The 18,188-nt window shown below is 44.4% G+C and overlaps 1 protein-coding gene across 2 annotated transcripts in view; it reads right to left on the bottom strand.

Moving 5' to 3' along the window:
* Positions 1–9,378: 9,378 nt before the first annotated feature.
* Positions 9,379–18,188, bottom strand: part of STC1 (stanniocalcin 1) — a 105,639-nt gene continuing 96,829 nt past the window's right edge. The window contains exons 1-4 of one of the 2 annotated variants that reach the window (XM_073653729.1): positions 15,539–15,689; positions 12,318–12,463; positions 10,674–10,885; positions 9,379–10,477 (exon numbers count right to left, since the gene is read on the bottom strand). In XM_073653729.1, the coding sequence (XP_073509830.1) occupies positions 10,207–10,477; positions 10,674–10,885; positions 12,318–12,463; positions 15,539–15,662 (753 nt within the window). In that variant the 5' untranslated portion in view covers positions 15,663–15,689 and the 3' untranslated portion in view covers positions 9,379–10,206. Of the gene's footprint in view, positions 10,478–10,673; positions 10,886–12,317; positions 12,464–15,538; positions 15,690–18,188 lie in introns of those variants that run through there. The other variant, XM_073653728.1, reaches the window with a different exon arrangement.

Raw genomic sequence — 18,188 nt, 5'->3', positions numbered from 1 at the left:
GCTGCCTTATTATCGGCCTCAGTAGACTGCGCAGCGCTGGTGATTCTCACCAGAAGCCACAGGTGGCGTCACGAACTTTCATAAAACTAAGAAACCAAACCACCCCTTTTAAAAGCTGACCCCAGGGTACGGGCCCGGGAGCCGACCACCGCGACATCCCCAAGGCCAGGCAAAAGGCCCGGGTACCGAGTCATCCCCATCCCCCTGGGCTAGTCATTTGCGCTTGCCTTCCAAGTACTGAGGTATGGACAACTGAACGCAGCGCTGGGACAAGGACATGGACGTGCTTCCTGATGCTGCTACTTGAGAGTGCGCAACGACAGGTGCAGGGCAGGAGGCATCTCGGCATGCACCATGGACATGGGATTGGCTTGCATGCACAACAGTGGAAGACGCAATGGTGCCACCTGCAGACACTGTTCCTGGACCCTGGGGTTCGGCCCACAAAGTCGAGTGCTTTGCTGCCATGTGCCTGTTGATGCTGGTGGTGGTCAGGCTGGTCGTTTTGCCACCCCTGCTGATGCTGGCCTGGCAGGTGGTGCAAATGGCCTTTTTGGGGTTATCGGCAGAGTCTTTAAAAAACAACCAGACTCGGGAAGACCTAACAGTTGTACTGGCAACTTCCTTCGTGTTGGTGTTACAGGGAACGGTTGCCTGCCTTCTGTCTGCGGCCACCACACTGCTTCTTGCTGCCTGTTGGGGTGCCCTGCCCCCCCCACCCCCCTGTGTGCTGCTGTCCTCGCTCTGCATGTCCTCCTGCCAGGTTGGGTCAGTTACTATATCATCCACCACCTCGTCTTCCACTTCCACACCCTTGTCCTCCTCCTGACTTTCTGGCAACTGTGTCTCATCATCGTCCACCTCTTGTGACACTTTCCCACCGTCGCCTCTGTGTGACCGTGGCTTGTCAAATATTTGGACATTGCTACACGCGATCTCCTCTTGCCCCGCTTCAAGTGGACCGGGCGAGAGGCCCGAATCTATAAATGGAAAAGTGAACAGTTCTGCAGAGTGTCCAAGTGTGAGATCAGTTGTCTCCGGGCACTCGGCATGGTGGGAGGAAGGAGGATCAGGGTGAGGAATATGCGGTCCAGACTCACGGCTACTGAGATTTGACCGTGTAGAAGACAGGGTGGTGGTGGTGGCTAAGTGACTGGAAGCATTATCCGCTATCCAACCAACAACCTTTTGACACTGCTCTGGGTTCAATAGTGGTGTGCTGCAGTCCCCTAGGAATTGGGACAGGAAGGTCAGGTGAGAAGATGTGGGTGTTTGTTGTGGCACAATTTCAGATTGCCCACGGCCTTGTCATCGGCCTCCGCATGCACCATCACCATCACGTCCAGTTCCCCGTCCCTTGCCACATGCCTTGCCCATTTTAAATGGAGGACAGTATCTTCCACGCTCACTACAAATGACTGAGTTTGGAGCGAACTTATATGTGATCGGTGTGATGGAGAAAACAGAGTTTCAAATACCTGGCCTGTAGGTAAGTAGTTTGAACAGCAAACTGCTTTGAATTGCTTCACTGACACACTAAAGGAAATTTTTAATGGAGGCCAGAAATGGCAGTATTTTCTGACAGTGTATATGTGATCCGTTTGACGGAGAAAACACAGTTTTAAATAGCTGGATTTCTAGCACTGTAATATGGAAAGGACCTGGCTGTATTCTGCAGTGCCAACAAGCAAATGGCGCAGAAAAATGGTGTTCTCTGGATTGCTTTTTAAGCAAATAATGAGGATTAAGATCCAAAAAAAAGTATTCCTGGCCCCTGAGACCTGGGCCTTTGTCTTGAAATATCTAACAGCAGCAGAAGGCAGAATTGGAATGGAGACTCTTGTGCTATGGCACTGCAGTCTGCTATATACCCTGCCTGCCTGCCTATATACCCTGCCTGCCTGATAGCTCTGCAGATGGATTAGTTAGTCCTCAAAAGGACTGTTTGTTAAGATGGATATGTATAATGTACGGTTTTTCTCCCTACACTACCTAATACACAAGCAAATCTCTCCCTGATGCAGCAGCACCTCTCCCTACACTGTCTGATCCGGAGTGACTGTGACGAGCATGGCGGTGCCAGGTCTGATATAGACCCAATGACGCTATGCGGCCAGCCAATCACTGTAATGCCACAACCAACATGGCTACGGCATTACAGTGAGTGGCAGGCAATCCCTGCATGTTGATTGGCTCTCTAAAGAGCGCCAAACATGCAGGGAGGGGACCCGAGCTCCCGCCGAGCAACCCTGGAAATACTCGGCGAGCTCCGAGCAGTAGAGAGCATGCTCGCTCATCACTAATTACTACCGTATTGTTGTCACTATAGAGGGGGCATTAATGTTGTGTTTGAGCATAAAAGGAAGACATTACTACTGAATGGGGGCACAAAGACAAATTTTAGTATTGCACAGGGGCATAGGCGGATTATAATGAGGGCAATCCGGGCTACCGCCCGGGGCCTCGGATCTCCAGGGGGCCTGAGGCTCCGGGGTGTCTATGGCCGGATTGCCCTCATTATATGTGCGGCCCCGCGGCACATACCGGCAGACAGTGGCGGGGGGGGGCCCCGGACCGCTCCCCCAGCAGCGGTGCACGGCCGCTGCTTCTTCTTCGGCCGGGCCAGCACTGCAGCAGTTAACTTCCCTGTGCTGGCCAGGCCGCGTCACTGCTAGGAGACACAGCCCTGTGCGCGGCCGTGTCTCCTAGCTGTGACGTCGCGCAGTGCGCGCCCTGCACTGCTACGTACCACCGGAGAGGAGCAGGAGCCAGGAGGACTGGAGCCGAGCCAGGGGATGGTGAGTGTGTGTATATGTATGTGTGTGTGTATGTATGTGTGTGTGTGTAGGCAGATATCATTGTGTGATGTCTGTTTATATGTATTTTTGTGTTTCAAATGTGTTTATGCGTGTATGTATATGTCTGTATATGTTTGTGTGTGCGTGACTGCGTGCGGCCCCCCGCTGTGTATAGATGGCATCATGCGGCTCCCTGCTGTGTATAGATGGCACCGTGCGGCCTCCCGCTGTGTATAGATGCTACGTGCGGCCTCCCGCTGTGCATAGATGGCTACTTGCGGCCTCCCGCTGTGTATAGATGCTACGTGCGTCCTCCTGCTGTGTATAGATGGCTATGTGCGGCCTCCCGCTGTGTATAGATTGCTCCGTGCGGCCTCCCGCTCTGTATAGATTGCTCCGTGCGGCCTCCCGCTGTGTATAGATGGCTACGTGCGGCCTCCCGCTGTGTATAGATTGCTCCGTGCGGCCTCCCGCTGTGTATAGATGGCTACGTGCGGCCTCCCGCTGTGTATAGATGGCTACGTAAGGCCTCCCGCTGTGTATAGATTGCTCCGTGCGGCCTCCCGCTGTGTGTAGATGGCTACGTGCGGCCTCCCGCTGTGTATAGATGGCTCCGTGCGGCCTCCCGCTGTGTATAGATGGCGCCGTGCGGCCTCCCGCTGTGTATAGATGACTACATGCGGCCTCCCGCTGTGTATAGGTGGCGCCGTGTGGCCTCCCGCTGTGTATAGATGGCTACGTGCGGCGTTCTGCTGTGTATAGATGGCTACGTGCGGCCTCCCGCTGTGTATAGATGGCGCCGTGCGCCCTCCTGCTGTGTATAGATGACTACGTGCGGCCTCCCGCTGTGTATAGATGACTACGTGCGGCCTCCTGCTGTGTATAGATGGCTACGTGTGCTCAATATAGAGTCATACAATTAATGTAAGGCTATGTGCCCACGATGCAGAAATGCGCCGGATTTTTTTTGAGCGTTTCTGCATCTCCCTGGCAGAAAAAACGCATGCGGATTGTACATGCAGATTGTACATGCGTTTTTCCTGCCAGGGACATGCGGAAGTGAAGCGTTCTTCACATGCATTTCTGCATGGGGGTTGACAAGTGCGTTCCAAGCGATTTAAGCATCACTTGGAAAGTGCTTGACAACTTGGTCACACTATATAAATCCATGCAACCAGCATGGATTTATATAGTGTGACCATAAAAGAATGGTAAAAAATAAATATATACTTACCTTCTGAAAGCCTGCCGACGTCAGCGGTCGCTTGACCCGTCACATGACTAAATGACGTCACGGCAGGTCCTTTTCAGACCATCGTGAGCTGCCGGCAAGCCAGGACGCATCGGATAAAGACACCGGGGGCCATCAGAAGGTAAGTATAATATTTATTTTTTATTTTATTCTTTTTTCCACAGTTTCTATGGTACCCGGGTCTGGAGGAGAGTCTCCTCTTCTCCAGACCCAGGCACCATCCGCACATTGAAACGCATGGATTCCGCATGTACAGATCCAGTGATGCGGATTCCATGTGTTCCAATGCAAGTCAATGGTGACGAAAGCACCGCGCTTCCGCAAAATAATTGTTAATGCTGCGGATTTTTCCGCAATGATAATCCGCAGGGGAAATTTCCGCAGCATGTGCACAGCACATGCGGATTATCATTGGGGAACATGGCAGACCTTCTATCATGCGTTTTTTAAGCGTTTCTGCAGCGGAATTGCCTCTGTGGAAACGCTTAAAAAACGCATAGTGGGCACACAGCCTAAAAAAAATTAGAATAATTAATATTGTGCCAAATTAATTTCACGTGAACTATCACATGATCTATCACAGGGGATCATGTGACATGTGATACATCAGGTGTGTGTGTGTGGGGGGGGGGGCCCGCGCCTTCTAAACTGCCCGGGGCCCTTGCTACTCTTAATCCACCCCTGCACGGGGGCCACAAAGTGGGACACATGCATTAATACTGAGGAATATTGTACAGAATATTACAATTCTAATGGTTCATTTTTGCCAGGGAATGATGAAGTGTTCATGTTAATATTATGGACCTTGGACGTATATCTTTATGATTTATTATGGTTTTCCATTTTGTATGTTAAAAAACATTAGTTTTCCATAATTGCCACCCAGAAAAAAATATTGTTGTTGTGAGAAGTAATTGTCATTATTTGCAGTAAATATAGGATTTGGCTATAGTGTTATATATTGGAAGAGAAGATTTTGCATTGAAGACTTGGAGTCGCTGAACACCCACTATAGTCTTTTATCTATGGCAGTCTCCCCGCAGTGGTGAGCGGGCAGGTGCTTCTGAGTCTTGGCCAGCTTACTCTGGGCATTGTACGTTTAGTCTGGATATCATTTAAGCTGGAAAAGGTACAGACCTCTCCCCTTCAGCATTTTCCAGTTCTGCAAATAATTGTGATCAATCTTTCCGCTGAGAACTATCCAAGGACACAGCAGAGCCAAGAACTCGGATCTTACTCATTCAGGAAAAAGAAGAACATTCTTCTCTCTGGCAAAACCGTGCCAAAAGGAAAGTGCGGAAATGTAATACTTGTCTGTTAATAACTAGGAATAAAGGATCAATTCCAGAATATCTATCTCATATATCATATTTATCACATCTTGTCATCAGAGTAAGGGTTCGTGTACATGACTATATTTTTGGTCCGAGTGTGATCCGAAAAAACATCGGATAGCACTCGGACGAATGTTATTCTATTTGGCCGGGCACATGTCCGCGGCATGCCCGAGTTTGATCTGATTATCGAATTGCACTCGTGCATGTTAGTCAAAGGCTCCGTGGTAAACATCGGACTGCACTCGGATGTCATCTGAGTGCAGTCTGATTACCACGGTCGCCGACAATGGAGGAGATGGAGAAATTACTTTCTACGTCCCCTTCGCACCTGTGCTGCAGTTCTCTCAGAGCGAACCGTAGCACAGAGCGCTGACACTCGGCTCAAACTCTGAGTTTGAGCTGAGTGTCATTTGCATAATCGGCCCGATTCTCTTGTACGAGAGAACGTACGCTCATGTGACCCCGGCCTTATGCTTAGGATAGAATCAGAAGTATCTCAATAAGATGAGGTTCACATGACAGTATTTGCCCTCATTAGAGAGAATCGGGTCAATTATGCAGATCACGCTCTGGTCAGAGTTTGATCAGAGTGTGATCCGATTTTCTGGGATGAGAAAATAAATAAAAAAAATGTCTCCATTCTGTCAGTCCATGAAAATCGGACCACACTCAGATGTCATCCGAGTGCAGTCCAATGATTTCCACGGACTCAGTGACTTGCATGGCTGAGTGCGTTCTAAAAATATCTGCTCAAACTCACCCATGCAGCAATTTTGTTTCCTCAGACAGACTGTGTCCGAGGAGAAAATATGACATGTGCACGGCCCCATTGAATAATATCGGTCAGAGTGACTGCAAACTTATCGGTTTTGACCGGACAACCCCTTTAAACCATACAAAATCGTATAGGATAGACGTACATATAGAAAAGACGATTTATGACATTAGATATCTTTATTGAGACATGGACAAATGTATTTAAAATCAGAAGACAATATACATCCATAGACACATTCACAACTTTACAATGAAATCCACTGTTTCCCGACAGATCAATGAATACCATAACATCTGCCTGCAGATTTATACTCGTGAGATTATGGTCATACAATTTTTATGTGGCCCTTTGCAAATACAGAGAAATCTGACTACAGATGAATGTGCCTGATCTGAGCAGGGTATTAATAAGTCCATAATGTCCCAGCCTTTTGCAAGATTAGTACAACATTGCCATGGAAGATCTGGAATAGATTGGAAAAGATACACAACGAATGAGAATTGTGAAGGAGTTTCTTAGAGTTTGTGCACATAGAGTTTTCTTTAGGAGATTTTAAGCTGGTGTACTTTGAAAACCGCTTGAAAAAAAAAAAAAAAAACAATACCGGACAGACTTTTCCATTTCATTTCTATTGTAAAATGATTTGCTGTTCATATGTTGAGTCTTTTGAGCGTTTTTGTGCAGGTCTTTGAAGAGTTCTGATTCTGAACACTGAAAAGGTTGCGAAACAACACTTAGGAAAAAGAAGTCGGCAAAAATTTTCAAAAAACTCTATAAAACGGCTTCAAAAGCTCCTCCTAAACTTCTGAAATAGTTTCCACTAGAGAACTCGTCATCACTGACCGAATAACAAAAAAATCTGTGTGCGCATACCCTAAAGCCAGCCTAGAAATATGTTGTAAGGACATACAAGCCAGTATCCTTTGCGTTAGTATTCTTTTAGGTTCCCGTTGGTTTGGTACCATCCACATAATACTTAAGGCCCCGTCACACTTAGCGACGCTGCAATGATCCCGACAACGATACAACCTGTCAGGGATCGTTGCTGCGTCGCTATGTGGTCGCTGGTGAGATGTCAAACAGGCAGGCTCCCCAACGATCAGGGGAGCAGCGACATCGTGGAAAGAATCTTTCCACGATGTCCTGCTCCTAGTTACCAGCCTGCTCCTGCTTCAGCAGGCTGGTAACTATGGTAAACATCGGGTTACTAGGGGCACACGCGCACCTAGTAACCCGCTGTTTATCATGGTTACCACTCTGCTACGGTGAGCGGGAGGTTACCGCTCACTTTAGCAGGCTCGTAACCATGATAAACATCGGGTTACTAGGGGCACACGCGCACCTAGTCACCCGTTGTTTATCATGGTTACCACTCTGCTACGGTGAGCGGGAGGTTACCGCTCACTTTAGCAGGCTCGTAACCATGATAAACAGCGGGTTACTAAGTGCGCGTGTGCCCCTAGTAACCCGATGTTTATCATGGTTACCAGCCTGATCGCTGCTCCCGCTGGTCACACACAGTGATGTGTGCTGACCAGCGGGAGAGCAACGACCACAAAATGGTCCAGGACACTTTGCAGCGATCAGCGACCTCACAGCAGGGGCCTGATCGCTGCAAAGTGTCACACATAGCGACATCGCTGGTGAGGTCGCTGTTGCGTCACCAAAACCGTGACACAGCAGCGATCTCGCTATGTGAGACGGGGGCTTTACTCATATGTTGAGTTACGTATTGTTACAGGATATTGTCACCATTATTTTGTTACTTAAGTATTATTAGCTAAGAATATTTTTTTTCATATGTTTTAATTAATTATTTTGGACTGTTTGGCTTCTTCAGGTTCTAGGTATCACACTACATAGCCGGCTTCAGTTAGCAGTGAATCTGTCAGTGAGCTTGTTCTGTAATTCTTATCTTTTTACTCCTGAACAATCTTCTAAGATGACTTAAGACCAATTTAAAGTTAAACTTTGATTTGGTGTTATCTCAGTTCAGAAGATTGTTCAGGAGAGGAAAGATAAGAGCTATGAAGCCTGCTTTCATAGACCGTTAACTTATTTTCCCGGGTCATACGTACAGTGATACATAGAAGATGTAAAAATCAAGCAGTCCAAAATTTTTAATCAAATCCTGTTTCAGATACGTCCACAAAATTGTCCAAGGTAGCCAGAAACATATGAGAATTTATTCTGGGGATTTGGTAAATTTTGTTAAATTGAGAGCACCAATTTTTTTTTTAAAGGGAATCTGTCACCAGGTTTTTGCAACTTAATCTGAAAGCAGCCTCATGTAGAGATAGAGACCCTGATTCCAGCGATGTGTCACTTACTGGGCTACTTATGCTTAGTTTAGTTTTTATAAAATCACTGTTTTATCAGCAGGAGATAATCACTAGAAGACTGGCAAAGCTGTTGCCAGGTAGTCCAACCTCACCCCCACCACTGATTGGCAGCTTTCTGCCTATGTACAGTGTACACAAAAAAAACAGCCAATCAGTGGTGTGGGCGGGCTTATACAGAGCTCAGCATTCAGAGAACTGTTAGAGAAAACAATACGCAACCAAGTAAGTGACACATCGCTGGACTTGGGGTTTCAGCTCCTACATCTACATACTGCTCTCAGATGGGGTAACAAAAAAATGGTGGCAGATTCCCTTTAGCATGAATGTGAATGCCATATACAGCACTACTTGTTTTTATGTAGATGATACTTTCATCTTTCTCAGGAGCATTGGGTTTGCAGCTGCATTAACATTTTCAGTTTTCTCTTTAGCCATAGGTGCTGGGTCAATCTCATGATGGACACCAATGGCGCCTGATAGATCCAACTGACTTATCATGGCATCCGTCATTTTCTTTATGGTTTCGACACGGCATCTGGCAGTGTATTAGAGAAGATAGTGAGGCATACTGTGCTATGTTGCTCTCTAAGACTTATGGAATCTTCATTTTGGAGCCCTTGTTGCGAAGACTGAATAATAGTTATGGGTGAGCATGCTTGTTACTCGAGATTTACGAGCATGCTCGGGTGTTTTCTGAGTATCTTTGGCATGCTCGGGTGTTATGTTTGAGTCACTCCTTGCCCATGATTTTGCGACTGTTTGACAGCTTTAATACATGTGAGGAATGCTTGTTTGTTAGGCATTCTTCACATGTATTAAAGCTGTCAAACAGTCGCAAATCATGCACACAGAGTGACTCAAACATAACACCTGAGCACGCTGAAGATACTCAGCGAGCACCCGAGCATGCTCGCCGAAAGGGTTAACAGAACATGCTCGCTCATCACTACTGACTAAGCAAAATACTTGAACATGGATTGGTTTACTATCTGCACTTTCCTCCATACTCAAATAACGTAATAAAATGTCAGTGAGCTCCTTTCGATTGTCTAAAAAGTGGACTTGTTATTCTTTCATCAGTCTTTATCTGAACATCTCTCAGCTGATTTATGACCAGAGACCACATCAAAGTTGAATGTGCAGGGAAACAAAAAGCCTGTCAAAGCCAAACGGTGCAAAGTTTTTAATGAAACAAAAATGATTCTTAGCCCCAAATACATGCATTTAGGAATAAAAATTGTCTCCCAAAGGTGGACCACCCATTTAAAGTAAGTCTTCGAAAATTGTATTAACTTTCCATCTAGTCAACCAATCCAACCAAAGCTTATTTAAATTCTTGGGAAACCTCTTTGAAGAGGATGAGTCAGTAATTATTGTGGTGTGATCAATGTCATCATTTTGATGTTGCAGTCTTAGGGCCACGCTAAGTCTGTAGCACCAGGCTTTAGGTGCGAAAATTTTCATTATTATTAAGAAACCAAAATGATGTTCCCATCAACAATGGCAGATAAGTACTGCTACCTGAAACAAAGAGTCAGAATTCTCTATACTAGAGGAGGCCATTATCCATATTATTTAATTAAAAAGTTGTGTAAAGCTAATAATTGGGCTACTCGGCAAAAAAAATAAAAAGTGTTCTACTTGAGTTACATCAATACGCTTTCTTCTCAAGGTCATTCATATCAAAGCTTAGTCACAGCTAATCATCTTCTGAGGAGACTTGGGTAGAAGAGAGCTTTCCAAGGTCTTCATTTCTGAAACTATGGAGATATACTCGAAGTTTCTGTGGGTCAATATTTCTTTTGCGGTTAAAGTCTACTTTGGGTTGGATTTGGGAACACTTGTCACCTTGAAGGGTTTTGAACAGACTCGCTAGATTAGGTCCAATCTGATCCATAAGGTTGTTTCTCACGGTGCTGACTGTCCTTTCATCACACCCCAAGAGACTACCCAACAGTTTGTTATAATATCTGGAAGAGAAGGAGGAGACCATTTATAAGACTGAAAACATGGTGCATACATTCAATGTTTCATAGAATAACTTTACATTTTAGAAAAAACTATGGATAAGCCATTTACCAAAGGTGAACCTTAATCTCTAGAATCTTCATGATTTGGTCTCTCTTGTAGACGTAGAAGCAGAATAAGTGTCAAAAGAAGACTCACCTGTTAGAAAAATGCTGTGGTAGATGCACAACGTCAGTTATTGCCTCTACATTGTGACGTGCGATACTGCAGAGCTCAAGCTTAGAGTAACAATCCTCCTGCACCTCAGCGATCATTCGTTGTAGATTGGAACATCTTCTGATAGCCAGGAACACCTTTGAGGTTATGCCACCAACTATGCACTTTAGGCTTTCCTTCACGAACACCTTGCCCTGCGAGAAGAAGATAACAGCTGTACATTTGCATTGTCTCTTCCTTGCATTACCCCAAGTTGTCATACACATTAAAAAATGGTGAAACGTGATAATTTTGTGGAATCTATTAACAATCTAGCAATATGCAGTGTACTAACATTGGTAGAAGCCACAGATTTTGGTGGGACTGGTAAACCATTCAATGTGTATTGTGTTTAGCCAAAGCTCATCATATTACATGATATAACAAAGCCAATCAGGAGAGACTACCATAGTCTCTATAAAAGCAGAAGCAGGAAATGCAGAAGACATTATCTGGATAGTGAGAGAGTAACAGCTTTCCCATAGAGAAAGGGAAAGAAAGCCATAAAACACTGAATAAACTGTACAAATAGTGAATGTGACAGCAAGCAGTTGAGTTAGAGAGCTTGAAAGGGGTTGGCTACAGTTCTAGTAGACCTCAGACTATTATATACATATTTTTAAGGGCAATTGGTGAATTGATATGGCACAAAGCGAATTTCCTGGGACTATACGGCCAAGCTGGAAAATTAGATTTCATCTGTATCACGCATGTTGAATTTCCATATGTTCCATATCCATTGTTTTAAGGGAAGATAAGCCACTGCCAGAGGCCAGTCTAGATATGTTTAATACTTTATCTAATACTTAGCACAATCTTTAATCTTAAAGGGGTTGGGTTTTCCATTACTTTGACACTAGCTATCCTTAAATGGGTTATCCAAGACCTGTGTCTTAACTGCCTGAGGCGCTGTGTCATAAGCACACACATTGGTAAGCTGCTGAAGAAGGGCAATGACAGGAAAATAAATAAATCTTCTCCTCAGCTGACAGAACACAAAGGATTTTTTTACAGCCTCAGACCTGAAAAGAAGATGTATTTCTTCTGTCACATACGTTATTCCGGCAGCTCATCAGTATGTGTGCTTATGATACAGCTCCTCTGTCAGTTGAGACACAGGTCCCGGGAACTGTGTTCCTTCACACTGAAGCCCATCCTGACACATGACTAGGACTGGCTGCCATTTGTATTTTATGACAGAGGCCATTTCATTATATTCTTTGAGAACCCCTTTAAGTTAGATTATCAATATCACATGGGTTGGAGTCCAACACGCTATTTAATTCATTAGGAACTTAGCTGCAACTACACAGTGTACGGAGTTATTCTGTTCATCTGTCTATCAGAACTTATAACAGTTTATAACAATGGGGGTGCCAGGTGTCGGACTTCACTGATATGATGTTATTGACCTGTACTTGGATTGGTCATAAATTTCACAGTAGTGAACAAGCCTTTAAAGTGAAGTATAATGTACTATATAATAAACAAATAAATGATGATGAACAAATAATTAATAAATTAATATAAGACATAATAACAAACAAGTACAATACATCCAATGTGTGAAAGTTCATGGGTCTCTACCTGGGTATCAAATTTAGCAGCATTGAACAAGAAGGACTTGCAGATGTCATAGAGTCCGTCAGTGTCACACGTCGTATTCTCCAGACAGGCGAAAGCTCCACAACCGACTGTCAATGCTCCATTTAGGCAACGAACAATTTCTACTACTGGAGAAACAGTAAAATTCATGTTATTAGCTAAAAAAAGATATATTTAAGAAGTATTTCATATGCTGAGTCTATGGAAAGCTATCGCGCCTTTAGATACTGTTAGACTCAAAAACGTGATCTGCATTAAAGAGGATGTATCAGCAGATCAAAAGTGGGCATTTTTTTGCTCCCGCTATTCCCCTAAGGCCATGGCCCCACTATCAGTATTTGGTCAGTATTCGGTCAGTATTTTTTCTCAGGAGCCAAAACCAGGTGAGGAACAATCAGAGAAAAGGTTTAATAGAAACAAGTCACCAATTCTGCATTTATCACCCACTCCTGGTTTTATCTCCCACTCCTGAGAAAAAATACTGACCGAATACTGATAGTGGGGCCGTGGCCTAAGTATTCTGTTTTTGTTTTTTGCTTTGTTTTTCTTTTTTTTTAATCCGCCACAAGGTTCCAGCCTTTTTTGGGAATTTTTAGGGGTCCTGTTTTTTGGGCTGTTTTGTATAATTACCTTGGGAGCCACAGCCCCTTAGTAAAGACCATAAAAATTTGCATCAAATAAAAAGGTCCATATCTGTGGATTCGTATTGTGGATTTAAAAAAAAAGGGAATACTTAAGGGAGCAGCAGGATTAAAGCGGGAATAAAATAAGAGCAAAGAATTGCCACTTTTAACGTAGTCACAGGTCCTCTTTAATCAAAGCTAAAAAAAAGTCACAAAAACCACTGAATGCCTAATTCTGCCCCTTCGTTAATAATCTCTTATATGCAGTGTATCTAGTGGGTCCAATGGCCGACTAAACAGTTTACAAAATAACTAAAAATTCAAGTGTAACCAGATTATTAAAATGTACGGGCCCAGGAAATGAGAAAAATACAAATATGTAAATCTTCATAAAAGGGATTGATGACAATGATAATTTGGAAACACTAAAAAACATATAGAAAGCTCCATTAATCCAGCTATTAATCATTTACAGGACCATTTGCAGGACCATTTGCAGTTTCCTATGCTACAGAATTGTAATGTATTTGTAATAATTGGATGTTATATTGATGGCCCGTTTGGCATGAGACTTTTTTCTTGCACTGTCCGATTTTGGAGTGAAATCGCGCCATGCCGAATACAGGTGAGAAAAAATATGCAGATCTGCTCTGCCTCATTGATTAATATTTTTCCTAGTGCAATCAGCATCATACAGGGAGAAGAAGTGCCCGTCCCCAGTGAAAACTCCCTGATAACACCTACTTGGACTTAACTCATGCCAAATACTTTGATTGCTAATATCTCTGCAATGGAGAGGAGACATTTAAAAAAGTAAACAAAAAGTTTCTATTCCGTTCTGCAGCGACTGTTAAATCCTGGGTTTAGTTCAACATGAAAAATGTGCTGAAAGGTCGTCTTTAAGTTAATTTTAATTGGTTTTGTCTGTATTTTTTTTTGTTCAGCATTATGCCAGTGGTTTTGGCTATTCAAATGTTTTAGCCTAATTCATCATTTGTGCTATTTCTAAATTTTGCAAATTCTTCATACAATTGTTCTCCAACACTCTAGTGGTGTACAATTTTTTTTAGCAGTTGAAGGCTGATGTGCTACATTTTCAAGCTTAATGAAAGGATTGTTTGATTTTCTATTCTAAAAAAAAAGTGCAAAAAAAGGCAAAAAAGAGCCCCCAAAAAGCATCTTTGAATTTCCAGCAATTCATCAACCACTGAGTTCAAAACCCAACAGCAGAAAAAGAAGGATGACAAAAGAAATGGCATAAAAATGCATGTTTGTGCAGCATGCTACACACATTTTGCGCCACTTTTTGATCCCCTTTTTAGAATATCTATGATTTACTGAAAAGCTAGTAACTATGATCCAGCAGAAGGTGGAACAGTGTCAAATGACAAATTCAACACTGCAGCATCTGTATGTAGAGTACAATACACAGAGTAAAATGAGGAGGTGATGTGTGCCCCCACATCTGCTGTAGAACTACAAGTCCAGGCATGCCTTGCCAGTCTCCAGCAGTGAGGACTTGCAGGGATTTGTAGTCCCACAACAGAATAGCTGCATTTCCAAATTCAGCGCAAAATAAAATCATGTAATGTAATACAGTGCATCATTTTACGACTATATTAGAGTAATGACGGCTATTCTGTTATCTCCACTTCTGTATACAACAAATATAGTAGAGCAAAGAGTACAATGTGTTACCTGAGCTCTGTGATGCCCATTTCCCTGCACTGTGCCCCTTACCTGAGCTGTATGCTGCCCATTTCACTGCAGTGTACCCCTTACCTGAGCTCTGTGATGCCCATCTCCCTGCAGTGTACCCCTTACCTGAGCCCTGTGATGCCCATCTCCCTGCAGTGTACCCCTTACCTGAGCTCTGTGATGCCCATTTCACTGCAGTGTACCCCTTACCTGAGCTCTGTGATGCCCATCTCCCTGCAGTGTACCCCTTACCTGAGCCCTGTGATGCCCATCTCCCTGCAGTATACCCCTTACCTGAGCTCTGTGATGCCCATCTCCCTGCAGTGTACCCCTTACCTGAGCCCTGTGATGCCCATCTCCCTGCAGTATACCCCTTACCTGAGCTCTGTGATGCCCATCTCCCTGCAGTGTACCCCTTACCTGAGCTCTGTGATGCCCATCTCCCTGCAGTATACCCCTTACCTGAGCTCTGTGATGCCCATCTCCCTGTATTGTACCCCTTACCTCAGCTCTGTGCTGCCCATCTCCCTGCAGTGTACCCCTTACCTGAGTCCTGTGATGCCCATTTCCCTGCAGTGTACCCCTTACCTCAGCCCTGTGATGCCCATCTCCTGGAAGTGTACCCCTTTTGTGAGCTCTGTGATGCCCATTTCACTGCAGTGTACCCCTTACCTGAGTCCTGTGATGCCCATCTCCCTGCAGTGTACCCCTTATCTGAGCTCTGTGCTGCCCATCTCCCTGCAGTGTACCCCTTACCTGAGCTCTGTGATACCCATTTCACTGCAGTGTACCCCTTACCTGAGTCCTGTGATGCCCATCTCCCTGCAGTGTACCCCTTACCTGAGCTCTGTGATGCCCATTTCCCTGCATTGTGCCCCTTACCTGAGCTCTGTGATGCTCCTCTGCTTTTCCTCACCAGCACTGAGTCTTCCAGCTCTTCATCATCATAGGCAGAGCACACACTGACCAGCAGCAGAAGGAGGAGGAGGTTGCTCTTGAGATTCATTCTCCACTCAGTCAGTTCAGACCCTTTCTGCAGGCTGTTGGGTCAGATCTGCCACATTTTATACCCTACACATATCTGCACCATGCATCAGCAGCCAATCCGCAGTCTTCCTCCAAACACCAATCATGGCACAAACCCATTCATTAAAAAATATTTGAAACCCCCACCCCAAGTTTTCCAGGAAATATCGACCACCTGATTGAGCAAGACACCTTCCTTTCCTAGCGTACAGAGTGTTTCACTGGGAGAACAGGGGTCTGCATCAGATTTCAGTGCCAGACAGTGCCCTGCCAGTGATGCCACATAGACCCGTCTCACATTATGGGTACTTGATTTAATTTTCTTGAAACTTCCTGGACTTGTTCAGAAATTTCCATTGCTGATATTTATCAAATACTTAGATGATTATGGGAATATTGCTATTTTAGGGAATTACAATGTTTTTTATTATTACTATTAATTCTTATTATTTATGCTTGTTTATATACTGTCAACATTTTTCACAACGCTTTACATTCATTATCATCACTGTCCCCATTGGGGCTCACAATATAAATTCCCTATCAGTATGTCTTTGGAGGAAACCGGAGAACCAGGAGGAAAAGCATGGAAACACGGGGAGGACATACAAACTCCTTGCACGTGTTGTCCTTGGTGGGATTTAAAACCAGTTGGCCATAGCATTATGATGTTATGCGCTTAGATTTCCAGTGACACAAAAGTGATCTAGCATAAACCTTGGAAAAGGAGAGTTCAAACACTCGGATTGTTTCTACAGGTGCCCACAATGGAGTCATGAAGGTTGCGAGCACCCAAGGAAGCATCAGTGATGATGAGAGGCATTGGGGTTATAGGCTGCGGAGCAGGACCCTCACTCCTCCTGTAACTGTCGAACTATATGTTACTCTGTAATGTCTTTATTGTCTGTACATGTCCCCTCTGACTTATAAAGTGCTGCGGAATATGTTGGCGCCGCTATAGAAATAAAAATTTTCATTATTATTATTATTGGGAGAGGACACAAGACAGACGGGAGACAATAGGAACTGAGGAGTGGATAGCCACATATGGTACTGAGCTTGACTGAAATTTCTTTGCCTAATAGAAATCGAATAGAAAACATCCAGAATTGTCAGTGCCGCGTCTGCACACAATCGAATTACATTGTTATGTCACATGAGCACTGCAACCAATCAGCAGGCACTGATGGGCTACATCGCTCACATCGGGGGGCTTCATACCGTGCGTTGGGGAATTTACTGTGGGGGACATTATACTGTGTGTGGGAACTATGAGGGGCATTATAAAGTGTGTGGGGACTGTGGGTGCATTATACTGTGTGGGATTTATGCTATGTGAGGGGACTGTGGGGCATCATTCTTTGTGAGGACATCCTACTGTGTGGGTAGGCTGTGAGTGCAATCTACCATGTGAAGGTATCAAACTGTATGGGCAGGCTGTGGTGAATCATACTGTATTGGATCATTATAATGTAGGGGTCAATGGGTATCATAATATGTGGGGGGAAAGTGGGTGGCATCATACTGTGTGGAATGGAATATCCTTTCGGTGTATCATAACTATGAATGGGGGCATTATACTTGGTGTGAGGGGGCTCAATGTGCATCATTTTGTGTGTGGTGAGCACTGTTGGACATCATACTGTGTGCTGGGGGTACTGTGGGGCTATTATACTGTGTTGGGGGTACTGTGGGACCATCATACTGTGTTGCGGGGTACTGTGGGGCCATCATAATGTGTTGGGGGTACTGTGGGGCCATCATACTGTGTATGGTGTGCACTGTGGGGGCATCATATTATGTATGTTGGGTACTATGGGGGAAACAAAAGGCATATCATACTATGTGGGAACTCTAATTAGCCTCATTGGGGCAATATTTCTGTGTGGGCACATATAAAGGACTGGGAAAGGTCAGGGAAATGGCTAAACATAAAATAAAGCATATGCCCTATGCACACTGTGTGTCCCTCTTTCCTCACTTTCGGAGTTGGGAGGTACGGCTGACTTGTTCTATTTAATAATGTGAAATCTACCAAAGGGTATGCACACAGAGTTTATTGAGGAGTTTTTTAGCTGGTCAGCTCCAATAAGAAACCTGAAAAATCACTCAAAAAACTGTTTAAAGACTCTTCCTACTCATTGTATTGTAAAACCTCTTTGCTGTTCATATGTTCAGTTTTTTTGAGCGCTTTTTTTCAACTTCAGGTTTTGAAAAACGCATGGTGGGAAAAAATAAAGTGCATGTCACTTCTTTGATCCGACTATTCATTGACAGTGCTCTAAACTGGGCACTGTCCAAACAAAAGGCAGTAAAAAAGCTTCAGGAGAAAAACCTTCCAAATGCTTCAGGAAACAAAAATAGACGATGGCCCAGATTTTCTCAATGGTCTTGATGAGGGGGCGTATAGGGCTCAGACACTCCAGATTCATTAAGCCTCATCGTGAATCAGGATTGTCTGGCTGCAGTGAGATTTCTGGAATAGAGAATTCCACAGCTAGTCAAG

Source organism: Phyllobates terribilis, unplaced genomic scaffold, assembly GCF_046119375.1.
Source record: "Phyllobates terribilis strain yellow unplaced genomic scaffold, ASM4611937v1 Scaffold_11__3_contigs__length_659146591, whole genome shotgun sequence".
Classification (NCBI taxonomy): domain Eukaryota; kingdom Metazoa; phylum Chordata; class Amphibia; order Anura; family Dendrobatidae; genus Phyllobates; species Phyllobates terribilis.
This window is presented reverse-complemented; position numbering and strand designations above follow the sequence as displayed.